Source organism: Salminus brasiliensis, chromosome 1, assembly GCF_030463535.1.
Source record: "Salminus brasiliensis chromosome 1, fSalBra1.hap2, whole genome shotgun sequence".
Classification (NCBI taxonomy): domain Eukaryota; kingdom Metazoa; phylum Chordata; class Actinopteri; order Characiformes; family Bryconidae; genus Salminus; species Salminus brasiliensis.
This window is the reverse complement of record NC_132878.1, coordinates 39,642,044-39,654,920: the sequence shown is the minus strand read 5'-3', so window position 1 is coordinate 39,654,920 and position 12,877 is coordinate 39,642,044. Positions and strand designations below refer to the sequence as shown.

Genomic DNA, 12,877 nt, shown 5'->3' with positions numbered 1-12,877 from the left:
TCTCCTGTTAGCGCCTCCAGCCTCTGGACACTACGCTGAGGGACGCAGCAAATCTTCTTGCCACAGCTCGCATTGATGTGCCATCCTGGATGAGCTGCACTACCTGAGCCACTTGTGTGGGTTGTAGAGTCTGTCTCATGCTACCACGAGTGTGAAAGCACCACCAACATTCAAAAGTGATCAAAACATCAGCTAGAAAGCATAGGTACTGAGAAGTGGTCTGTGGTCCCCACCTGCAGAACCACTCATTTATTGAGTGTGTCTTGCTAATTGCCAATAATTTCCTCCTGTTGTCTATTCCATTTGCACAACAGCATGTGAAACTGATTGTCAATCAGTGTTGCTTCCTAAGTGGACAGTTTGATTTCACAGAAGTTTGATTTACTTGGGGTTATATTGTGTTGTTTAAGTGTTATCTTTATTTTTTTTTTGTATTATTTATTCTTGTTATTGAGGATATAAGTATGAGAGACGTGTTGAGTGTATCCAGTACAGTTGCTGTAAAGACTCCTTAACAGGACCACCTATAAGGGAGAAGACTAGCCCTAAAGGGGGAGGATCAGCAGTCAGGGAAGGGGCGAGGAACGAGAGAGGGGAAAGTGGAGAGTTGGGGGGCGGAGTAGAGAACTTCGTGTTCCAGCAGGCCCACCTACACGTGTTGTTGTAGTTTGTGGATGAGTGAAGATGGCGACGCAGTTGAACGAAGCGTGTGTCACTCTGGAGCGCTCGGTGCGGGAGCGGGTGCCGCCGCTGCTCACGGATCTGTACCAGTTCACTATGGCGTACGCGTACTGGCGCGCGGGCAGACACCAGGAGCCCGCTGTCTTCGAGCTGTTTTTCCGGGACAATCCGTTCGGCGGCGGGTTCTCCGTGTTTGCAGGACTGACGGACTGTTTGTTGTTTCTGCGGAACTTTCGTTTCACAGATCAAGGTTAGTGTCCACATGCACGACGGGGCTTTGAGTTCAGGAGACCTGACAGAATGCTGACAGTCTGACTGACCCACCGACCGACCGACCGACTGACGTGAACTACTGGTGAGGCGTGTCACCTGAAACATACGAGACAACGTAGACAGAAGGTCCTTCAGAAGTGGTTGTGATACTGTCCGTCAGTTTCACCAACCACAGCCTCAACTTTCCAAGGTTGTCAGTGGTTGTCAGTGGTTGGCTAAGCGCAAGACAGGCTTACTACTTCTCCTATCACGTGCTGTGTGTGTGTGTGTGTGTGTGTGTGAGCTGCTCCATGCCACGGAACTGGGTCAAGAGCCAAGTATGACACCCCCCTCATATGTGCAGTGCAGCCCTTACAGTTATCCTGCTATACACAGGAGAAGAGATCCATACTTGATCCGATTCTGATCATTTCCTACAGGACAAAACATCCTCTTTCACCATGTCAAAGTTTGATGACATGCGACATATTTTAGGAATACAAGTTTCACCATAACAGCTTCATGATCAGCGTTGCTTTAGTTATTGCAGGGAATTTCTGTGGAGAGCTGTTTGGCCTAAAGGTTCGCCAGCGATACAAGCCGTAACTTGAAAATGTCTGTAATTATAGATATTATACTATCATTTTAGTTGTCAGTAATGTCAAATCTGCAGATGTCTTAAGACATTCCGACTAGTCATATTTGCCATGACAACTTATGCTTAATGTAATTCGGATTAGCTGTTAGTTATCATTTACACGGGCTCATTCACTCTTATCTGTAATTGCTTTTTTAATAGTTCAAAGTCTAGCTAAAGATAAGTCGTAATTCCAGATATCCACACTGTAATTCTGACTGGTTATAGACAAAAACATTCAGACCAAATGAAGTTGGACTGTTCTTGTTGTTTATTGAGCACTATTGAGTAAGCATCCATAGTGCAGGCTAGAAAAAGTAAGTGAACCTCTGTGGTAATGACTGGCGTTAAGGCAATAGGTGTAAAAAAAAAGTAGATGAGGTTGTGTCTCGTTAAAGAAAGGCACAGATTAAATGTGCCCTTAAAATAAAGGCACACAAAGCCTGGCCACTGACAGATCTTGAAAGATTGGTTGTTGGAAATTATATCTCAATGCAAACAACTTTTAAGAAGAAGAGACCTGGGTATACACCAATCTACAGGAAAAAAACAGTATTGTTGCTACCCTCTTTAGATGTGGGAGCCTTCAGTGCAGGAGCACAACAGGCAATCCTGAAATAGGAGAGAGAGATCCCAGGAGTAATCACAGACCTACAGTAGACCCTAAAAAGACCCTAAAAAGTTATCCACTTTTGCCAAACAAAAAAAAACAAAACATTGCAGCCTATTGTATATTTCCTCATGAACTACTACTTGTTCCATGATGCTTTTAGGGAAATGTTCTATGAACAGAGAACAAAAAGTGGAACGTCTTGGCACAAATGTAAAATGCTATTTGTGGGGGACAAAACAAACACTACCCACCAGTATCAACTCCTCTTCCCAACTGTGGAGCATGGTGGAGGGATCATTACCTGCTGGACCTGGACGACATGCAGTTATTGAGGGAACAATGAATTCAATGGTACAGCAAAGCATTTTACAAAATTTACAAAATGACTGATATTATTGTAGAAAAAAATCAATGTTGGAAGTCATAACACCTTGATAAACCTGTCTCTTTAATGTGGACATGGAGAGTGAATGTTCAGATGTCCTATTTTATCCTATTTCAGTCCAGGCATTTGGATTCTCACAGTGAATGTTCAAAAGAGGTCCCAGTTTGACATGCAGATATTCAACTCATATCCACACCTCATAGACGTACAGAAGAGGGTTTGAACCAACTGATGGGATTATAGACCCCATCTCTCGCTTTCTTTAGCATTATATTTATTAGGATGGCACATTGGATATGCCATCCTAATAAAAACATTCAGATTACTTTAAACTGCAGCTGTCAGCCTGACTCTTCCTCTCACAGGTGTACACACATGAGCGTTGTCACTTCAGAGTGCACTGCAGCTCCAAAGTGGAGCAAAGGTGCTGAACTTTATAATCCCAGGCTGTCCAAACCAGCATTCACAAACACTAATATATGGACAGCATTCTAAACCGTACCGAAATTAAAATCCAATAGTCTCCTATTAAATGATTTTTTCTTTTTTTTGAAAAGTTATTAAAGAAATAGCCACTAATGTTGTCAAGGGGTTTTGAGGACAGGAAAGAACAACTGACAAGCTTAATGGAAAAGGTTGAAAAGGGGAGGGAGCATTCTAGAAACTTTCTGTCAATCATAAACTTCTATGGCAAACTAACTAAACGGCACAGGCCTTTTGCTATTTGAAGAGAATGTCCGGTAGACTTTATAAACTTTTGCCAAGTTTCCCCACCTTGTTCTTTAATTTCCTTGACTACTGGTACTATTTCATTTGCAGTTTTGTAATATGGTGTGGTCTGGAATAGAATGGGTTCTCCTTTGGGTCTTAGTCTGTCTCGAGAATAAAATCTTTAGAAGAAAAGTTAAAACGTTAAGCACACTACAAGAAGGATTAAACAGCGGCACATGGAGAATGCACAAAGACCAGGTCATATTTTACTTGCCTAGCTGTTCACAAAAGCAGAAATGGCAAATATATAATTTCTTAAACATAAACATACATAAATGATAAAATATAAGCTATTTGATGTGAGATCATGATAGTTAGGAATGTGCAAAAATGTAGGAGTGCAAAACAGAATAAAACCTCCTTTAAACAGGTTAAGTGTGTATGCAGGAATTGGTAGTCATTAAAAGATGGTAGTTCAAGATGGATGTGATCATCAGTAAGAACCTTATATATTGTTATTGTAACTTTTGTTAATTTGGGTACATCTGAGTAAGTAATAGTTAAAGCATTATGAAACATAAGTATGAAAAATTCAACTGTGTGTGTGTGTGTGTGTGTGTGTGTGTGTGTGTGTGTGTGGGTTACACAGATGTAGAGTACTTGCGCTCAGTGCTTCCCTTGAACACAGATCCAGACTTCTTCACCTACCTGAAAGGGTTAGACTGCTCTACTGTTTCCATCAGTGCTGTAGCCGAGGGCACCGTTGTCTTTGCCAGGGTACGTACAGTGCTCACAACACCTCTACTACAGATCACTACTGTTCATAAGATGCACAGCAAGAGACAGAGATGGTGATGTTATTTCTTGTATTCAGGTTCCACTTTTGGAGGTGTCTGGCCCACTTGCTGTTGTTCAGTTGCTAGAAACTAGCCTGCTCTGTCTGGTTAACTATGCCAGGTATATTACACACACTTCTTTCATTTGAAACTAAATAGTCTTCAGTGGGGTAATGTTTATTGCTAATCCTGATTAGAATAATTAAATCTAATAAAATTTGCTACTCAAATGAACAAAGTGAGCTAAATATACAGGTTCTCAGATAGCTGGTTTAGGCATACCATGTTATTTTGTCCTTTTTTTTATAGACAACAGCCTCAATACAATGTCAGAAACCACTTAAGCAAGTTCATTTGATATTGAGCAACATCTCGATGTGGTTCGAGGCAAGTGTGTGATGAGTTAGGCATGTAGTTTGGTCATTGTTAATTGGTAACAGAATAAGCTTCAAATACGTTTCATAGTAGCTCTGTTGCAAAATCAAAGCAGCAAACTTGATGAACTGTATTTGGACATAGGAAAATTGTGTCAGTTATATTGTGTCAACATTCAGAGCTCCTCCTTTGTGTATCCTCAGTCTGGTGTGCACCAATGCTGCACGCTTTCGCATAGCTGCAGGCCCCAGACGCCGGCTTCTTGAGATGGGCCTAAGGAGAGCTCAGGGACCGGATGGAGGACTGACTGCTTCTCGATATACATATATTGGAGGCAAGTATAGACATACACACAGTAGTGAGCTCAAAATGACTTATTTTCAATATTTTGTGTGCATGCATACCATAAACTATAGAACTCCAGTAAACTTGGACTGTGGACTGAGGATGTATAGACCTTGTGATTATGGTCCTGTGAGTATTAGACCTCTTGTAGGTGGACTGGGACATAGTCCTACTGATAGCAGAAATAGTTTTTGCAGTGTTTAGGGTGGGGAGTTTTCAAGAATACTGATAACTGATAAACTTGGCCAGTTTTCCCTAACCATAAATTTGAGGTTAATAGTGTGAAACTTAATCAAAAGTTAAATAGATAATCTTTAAGTAAATACTAAAATCGGACATTTGAATATTATAAAACACACAACTTCCAAACAGTATACATTTATAAATATTTATGAGACAATGTAATACATTTTAAAATATACATTTAAATCAACTTATTTTACTGGCTGTGTAAAGTAATATCATTGTAAAAACATGGCATAAAAATAGTGCCCCAAAACAACAGCATTAACAAATCTAACATTGTATTTAAGCTATGAAGTGTGATAAGCCCCTGCGTTTAGCTTGCATCAAAGCCTACCTAATATTCCTGTCATTATTATTTTGATTAGATTCTTTTTATTTCTGTTACCAGAAATGCTGGATCATTACAATTATTCCATTCCACCTTAAAGTGTGGCAGTGGTTTCAGGTTTAGCATGCATTAGTCCCATCAGTCTACAGTGGACTTGTTGTGTTGAGCTTTTTCACAACTTTACAGTTCTTCACACCCCCAATGAGTCTCTATCTTTAAAATCTGTGATTGTTACCCATGTCTCTGGTAGAACACCGTTTGATGGGTATCATTCATACATGGCACAGTGGCTGGAACAGTGAGAGAAGGTACAAAGCTTTCACTGGTTAATTTGACACCAATGCAGGAACATCAACGCATATATGCCTTTATCTGCAAAAGAACCATTTCTGATGACAATAACGGTTATTGGTAAAATGATAAATATCTCAGGGTTGCAACATCTGTTTCACAGTATCATGATGTTATTGTTATCAATTACAGTTTCCATTATAAGGCTTTTTTGGTTAAACTAACGCTTACTATTATAGTTAAAACTTACTATACTAATATTTTTAACACTGGAACAACAGAAACAAACATTTTCCCCTTTTGAGAAATGTAATAGCTTTTACAGAATACCCCCCCCCCCACACACACACACACACAACATCTACTGATCTCTGATATTTACTGTATTATTGCAGATTTTAGTCTGACATTAAGTGTCAAGAGCAATCTTCATGACTGCTAACATCTAGCCCCCACCACTGCATGGCAACGTGGAAGCATATGCACCCTTCAGCTGTCTTTCTGGCCCCAGGTTTTGATTTGACGAGTAATGCTCTGGCTGGACGTCTCTATGGGATTCCAGTGGCAGGCACCATGGCACACTCTTACGTCACATCCTTCTCCTCTCTGGAGGAGGTATGGCCACAGGTGCGTCATGACCTTGTTTGCTGTTACTAACCTGTGAGAGCTGTCTAGAAGGCTAAAGTGGACACTATATTAACACTGGAGAGGGCAATTTTGTGACCAAGCCTGGGAAAACACATTGTTCACACTGATAAATGTTACAGTACAGCGAACGTAAATTGATTTGCTACAATCCATCTCTCAGAGAATTAAACAGTTTGGCCTAGAGGGAACTTTCTATGAGGGACAAGGCACACAATTTACAGGTAAGTTTCAGGACTTTGTAACATGACATATCAGTGGCATGACATCTCCAGACATGAGTGCCTCTATTCTGTTAAGAGTCCTTGGGCAAAAGCTATACTGTTACATGAACCTGTCATTGAATGTTGCACATTTAAAGTATTGGTCCTGGCTTTGGTAAATTAATCAGAACCATTTGAAATGTATCTTAATCTTAAATCGTTTAATCGTTTAATCATGAGTTTGACCTAAAAGGTGTGACCGGTAATCCATTGAACTTTAGTGGTAGAATCTTGGTTCAGAGTTCTGAAACAGCTGTTGTGGTTATAGCTAAGGTGATACTAAGCTTCATTGTAACTGTATTATTGATTTTCTCCATATACAGTACATTACCCATAAACAATTTGATTTATAGCATTCCAAACTATATAGAGAACTAAAGAGAAACACACATTCACCATTTATGTATGGGGATTTTAAAAAATAATTTATTGGTGGATCTGAATGTCAATGATAAATGTGCAGGCTGACTTAATTTGTTCATTTAGGGGGGGGGGTGTCTGTCTTTCCCTTGGTTTGTTTATTAAAGACCTGGACCCTGTTTGCAATTGGGCATTTCATGTAACTAGTATATGGATTGTATCCTGATCAGATTTTAGCCACATGTATTTACACTGGGTAGTCAAATGTGACTCTGGTTAGTCTAATTAGTCTAATTAGGGCTGCACAATATATCGTTTCAACATTGTTATTGCACTGTGCAATATATATATAGTGGGGCAAAAAATATTTAGTCAGCCACTGATTGTGCAAGTTCTCCTACTTAGAAAGATGAGAGAGGTCTGTAATTTTCATCATAGGTCCACTTCAACTATGAAAGACAGAATGAGAAACAAAATCCAGGAAATCACACTGTAGGATTTTAAAAGAATTTATTTGTAAATTATGGTAAAAAATAAAGTATTTGATCAATAACAAAAGTTTAACATATCATTATCATTACCATATCACAAATTTTACTCCATTATTGGATACACAGAAGGCATCATTAGTAACATAACATGTTAGATCCCTTATCTCTGGAGAAAGTGACAGTTCCGGTGTTTTTTAAGATCACAATATATATTGAAGAAAAAAACCAAACATTTTGCAATTTCAGTTTTTTATCAATATTACGCGTCCTTAAATCCAGTTGCAAATTCACACATTGCACGCCAGTTATTACTGGTGTTTTGGTTGTACTGGGAGGGATTTTAGTAGTCAGATGTGTCTTGGAGAGCTGGAAGTGTTTACACCACTATAACATGTGGCTCAAATGCATCTGCGATCAGAGCATCTCCTGCAGTGGTTTGAGTGATGGGAATTTATATCTGGTTTAAATGAGTGTTGGTTGTGGTTTACACTTTTATGTGGCTTGGCTTTATTCAGGTATAATCCTGATATTCAAGATGCTTGAAGTGACCAGGTGTAAATTGGGAGTACAAGTGCAAGTAACTTTCAATGGTTTGCTTTAGTTTTCTTTAAGGATTAGAACAGAATGGGCTTAAATGTCTCCTTAAAACAATGTCCATTCACTGCAAACCCAAGTAAACCGTATCTGTACACAGGTTTAGCATGTACAGTTAGGAGAAATGCATCGGAACAGCTTTTAGTTTTTGGAAGTAGCGAAAAAACGATCTTGAAAAGGGGCAAATGCCCCTCCTTTATCCACCTCTTCATCTGTGTTTATATATGGAATACAGAATGTATACTTCATGTTTTTGGAATGTATACGTTAGCCAAACCGATTTAGACTTTGCATTTGAGAAATCAGTACTAATTAAATTATAACACTAAAAACAGTGTTTTGAAATGCAATTAATGCTAAATAACTAAAAAGGGAAGTATTGGACATATACAATTAAGAGACACTCTGTATGTATGCGTGAGAGCACAGCAAAAAGAACGATTTGAACGTTGGACAGAATATAGCACTTTAGGAACTGCATCCAACATAAACAATGAAGAAAATGCCGCTTTTGTTAATGTTGATTTCTCATATCACTGCAGACTCTGGTGCCCTCCGGAGGTGACGACCCCATTGACTTCATCTCTTTAGTGAAGGGCTGGTTAGGACGTGTGTGCCAGCTACTAGGAGCTAAACCTCAGCAGGTGCGCGAAGGAGAGCTTGCGGCCTTCCTGTCCTACGCGATCGCCTATCCACACAACTTCCTGCCTGTGATCGACAGCTACAGTGTCAGCTGGTAACACTTGGTTTCTTAGATGGACGTGGGTTGACAGAATGGAATAAGAACAATATAATAAATGTGTTAAATTGTTAAATATGCAGTTAAATTGATGCATGTGTTTTATTGCAGTAGTGGGGTGCTGTGCTTCTGTGCTGTTGGCCTGGCCCTGTGTGAGCTGCAGTATCAGCCACTAGGAGTGAGGCTGGATAGTGGAGACCTCTGCAGGCAGTCTGTTGAAGTGCGTTGTGTTTTTAAAGAATGCAGCAAACAGTGAGTAACAGACCTTTCTGCCACCTTTTTGAAATACCTCAGATGATTATAGACCTAATGCTAACCCTTTTCTCTGTAGCTTTGCTGTCCCTACGTTTGAGTCTCTCCTCATTGTTGGCACTAACAGCGTCTCTGAACAGAGTCTTGTTGAGCTCAACAAAAGAGTAAGTGATCTTAAAGGTAGCAGTGTTTATTTACAGCTTGGTTAATTTCGCGATGCTAACTGTATGCAAACTTTTTTTTTCGGCAGGACAATGAGATTGATGTAGTGGGAGTTGGAACTCACCTTGTTACCTGCACAAATCAGCCCTCCCTTGGCTGTGTATATAAGGTAACCCACGCAAATAGCAAAACCTATTAACAGATGCACCCAGATCCAGTCTGAAGACTCATGGATACTTGCACTTTTATTTTGTTAGTTGATAGAGGTCAGAGGCTGCCCCAGGATGAAGCTGAGTGAGGACCCAGAGAAGAGCACACTTCCAGGCAGAAAGGCCATCTATAGACTGCTGGACATTGAGGGTCTGGCCTCAATTGTTTCTTTTCAGCTTTCCCCTAATGCCTTTAGCAGTTGTCGAAGAGAAAGGAATATGCTGTCTTCTGTATAAGTGTATGAGCTAGTCAGTCATAGACCTTGTCGTATATGTTGTCAGTGTTTTTAGGAACTTTTACCCGTAATCACTAAACATTGAGCACTTTATGAGCCAGCACTAATATTGGCACTTAGCACTAGAAACTATCGATTAAGGCTGGGCTACTGCAACTACAGTGGCAAGAAAAAGTATGTGAGCCCTTTAGAATTTTATGGTTTTCTGCATTAATTTGTCATAAATGTGATCTGATCTTTTTCCAAGTCAAGCATGTAGACGAATATAATGTGTCTAAAATAATAACACAAAAACATGATCTTGCTGATCTTTATTGAACACATTCAAAGCGATAGTGGAAAAAGTAAGTGAACCCATGGAATTAATAGCTGGTTGACGGCTCTCTTTAAGTCAGTCAGTAGCTTTTCTGAAGGGTTGAGATCTGGGCTCTGAATTGGTCACTCCAAAAGGAGGATTTTGTTTTTAAGCCATTCTGTTGTGGACTTGCTCCGGTGTTTTGGGTCATTGTCCTGTTGCATCACCCAACTTCTACAGAGTTACAGCTGACGTACAGACACTCACACATTATCCTGTAGACTTTTTTGATACATTTGGGAATTCATCTTCCCTTCAATGACAATAAGCTGGCCAGGCCCTGATGCCGCAAAGCAGGCCCAAATCATGATGTTCTCTCCACCATACCTTACGGTTGGGATGATATTTTCATGGTGATGTGCAGTGCCTTTTTTACACCAGATGTAGTTTTTATTAAGCAGCGGCTTCCTTTGTGGTGTCCTGCCATAGACACCCTGCTTGTTCAAGGTTTTTACTGTAGACTCATGAACACAGATGTTAGCCTGTACCAATGACTCTTCAAATCTTTGGCTTTCACTGGGGTTGTTTCTTTACCTCATTGATGAGTCTCCGTTGTGCTCTTGGGGTCATTTTGACTGCGTTCCCACTTCTTGGCAGAATAGCCACAGTCCCAAATTGTCTCCATTTATAGATTGTTTGCCTCACTGCAGACTGGTGAATTTCTAAAGTCTTTTGTAACCTTTTCCAGCTTTATGTAAATCAACCATTTTTGATTGTATATCCTCTGAAAGCTCTTTTTGGCGAGGCACAGCTCACATACGTGTATCCTTCTAGTGGGGTTTGAGTTTGAGTGGTTTTTGTCAGTGAAAGAAGCTCGATTCCACAACTCCAAATTCATTTTCTTAAGAAGACTCCAGGTATGCTGACACCTGACTCCAATTAGCTGTTTTAAGATCATTAACTCACATACGTTATCCACTAGCACCATGGGGTTTTATGGTTGTTCTCAATGAGGACATGAATGATCAGATTTTTTTGTGTTATTATTTTAGGCTCATTATATTTGTCAGCACACTATTTGGAAGAAGATCAGATCACATTTTATGACAAATTAATGCAGAAAACCATCAAATTCCAGAGGGTTCACATACTTTTTATTGCCACTGTATTTAGGTTAACTTAGCGTTTGTTTGGTAATCATTCTATAGCTTCAACTTGGAAGCACTCAGAGACTGGCGTTATTTTAACAAGGCAAATTCAATTTTCTATTTTATATGTAATTCAAAATTAGTCATACAGAACTATTATGTCCACCAAAATACCTGCGTGCAAATATTTTCTTATTACTGCCCATGTCATTCTCTCCTTCTCTTTCTGCAACCACACACAGGTCACCCTCAAATGGATCTCATCTGCCTGTCGGAGGAGACTGCCCCAAAAGTGGGAGTACCATTGAATTATTACTCCTTAGGGCTAGACAAGGCTGTCCAATCATTCACACCTTCCCAGGTGACGAGCCTACGAATAGATGTCTTTTCCCATGGTGAGGTAAACACCCTTTTTAATTTTTACTCATGTTTAACATTCTGAAGCCCTCTGTGTAGTTTTTCAGAAAGCCTTTAGGAATCCTGTTCTGACTCTCACAAAGCATCCAGCCACACAATGCTTGTCATATTGAAATCAACACTGATTTTGTACTTTGTATTATTTTTTAGATCGGGCTACCTCTGAGCAGTGCACCTGAGAGTCGAGCTTGTGCCCAGGCCTCCCTTCAAGCCCTATACCCCCACCACAAGAGACTGCAGGAGCCAGAGAACTACCCCGTGAGTGGTTATTGTTTTTTTTTATTTATGAAATTCCCTAGTAAATCAACTTGACAGATGATATCAAAGGCATTCTGCCTATCGGGGCTTTATTGATGAGTCGGTGTGTTTATTTTCACAGGTTGCTATATCGGAGAGAATTCACCTTCTCGTGTCAAACATTAGAAGAGGAAACAGCAAAGGCAGCAATTTTCTGCTCTCCAACTGAAGCACATTGAGACACCAGGGTTCCTTTTACTTGTAGTTTTAGAGAGTCATGTCTCTACTGCTGATGTTTGAGCCTATATGGACATATTTTTATGAATAATCTCCTATGCACTATTCCTTTAATAATAATAATAATAATAATAGTAAGAAAAAATAAACTGACATTCGCACAATGCTACTTGTTCCTTAGAAAGCACACATGTTCTATCACACATACATTCTCAATGTTGATGTAATTTTAGAAAATGACTTTTTGGAGTGTGTATTTTTGTAGTTTCTGTAGTAATGACAATTACATGTAACTTTGGCCTAATTAAAACTCATAAATGATCATTTATAGATCTGCGTGATGCCTTATTTGGATTTGATGGTTAGATTAAATAAAATGAGATCTAGAAAGCTGGAATTGACCATGCAAAAATAATCAATCAATCAATCAATCAGTGTTTAGCTACAGGAGCTACAGGTCTGTCATACAGTGTGTCAGTCCAGGTAGCTAGGCTAGCTAAGCAAGGCTATCTCTGCATTGCTTCAGATTTGGTACACTGGGTCAGTATGAGGGGACACCACGGTGGGAAGTGTGTCATGGGGCAGCAGAGTAGCGCAGAGTGGGTGAAGTGCTGGGCCTCAGCAAAAACACACGAACAGTGCCTTTGTCTGAGCTATCGACTCCTCCCGACTGGCGATGCCTCTGTGTTGCCATGGACAACGGTTGTTCTTCCGCTCCAAATCATCTTGGTTCACACCCATCTGCTCCGGGTTTGGCGGTTTCGCCGTCACTCAAGTTTCGTCCGCGTGCTGCTATTGGACAGTTCCTATGCCAGTCACCAATGGCGCACTCCTATTGGCCGAACCACGCCAGTGGGCCTGTCTTGGGAATTAAACCAATGCAGCGACGCGG

At 40.1% G+C, this 12,877-nt stretch overlaps 1 protein-coding gene across 1 annotated transcript; it reads left to right on the top strand.

Annotated features, from left to right (window-relative positions):
* The first annotated feature begins 601 nt into the window (after positions 1-601).
* Positions 602-12,309, top strand: naprt (nicotinate phosphoribosyltransferase). The gene is made up of 13 exons (XM_072679271.1): positions 602-931; positions 3,929-4,056; positions 4,154-4,236; positions 4,694-4,824; positions 6,212-6,327; positions 8,596-8,789; positions 8,904-9,044; positions 9,124-9,208; positions 9,295-9,375; positions 9,464-9,566; positions 11,337-11,494; positions 11,662-11,769; positions 11,891-12,309. The coding sequence occupies exons 1-13, from the start codon at positions 685-687 to the stop codon at positions 11,975-11,977; spliced, it is 1,662 nt and encodes a 553-aa protein (XP_072535372.1). The 5' UTR covers positions 602-684; the 3' UTR covers positions 11,978-12,309.
* Positions 12,310-12,877: the final 568 nt, after the last annotated feature.

Excerpts from the sequence above, each read along its gene's own strand:
- naprt (XM_072679271.1), top strand. The coding sequence starts at position 685 with ATGGCGACGCAGTTGAACGAAGCGTGTGTCACTCTGGAGCGCTCGGTG. Across the intron at positions 8,790-8,903 it reads GACAGCTACAGTGTCAGCTG|TAGTGGGGTGCTGTGCTTCT; the intron begins GTAACACTTGGT and ends GTTTTATTGCAG. Across the intron at positions 11,495-11,661 it reads ATGTCTTTTCCCATGGTGAG|ATCGGGCTACCTCTGAGCAG; the intron begins GTAAACACCCTT and ends ATTATTTTTTAG.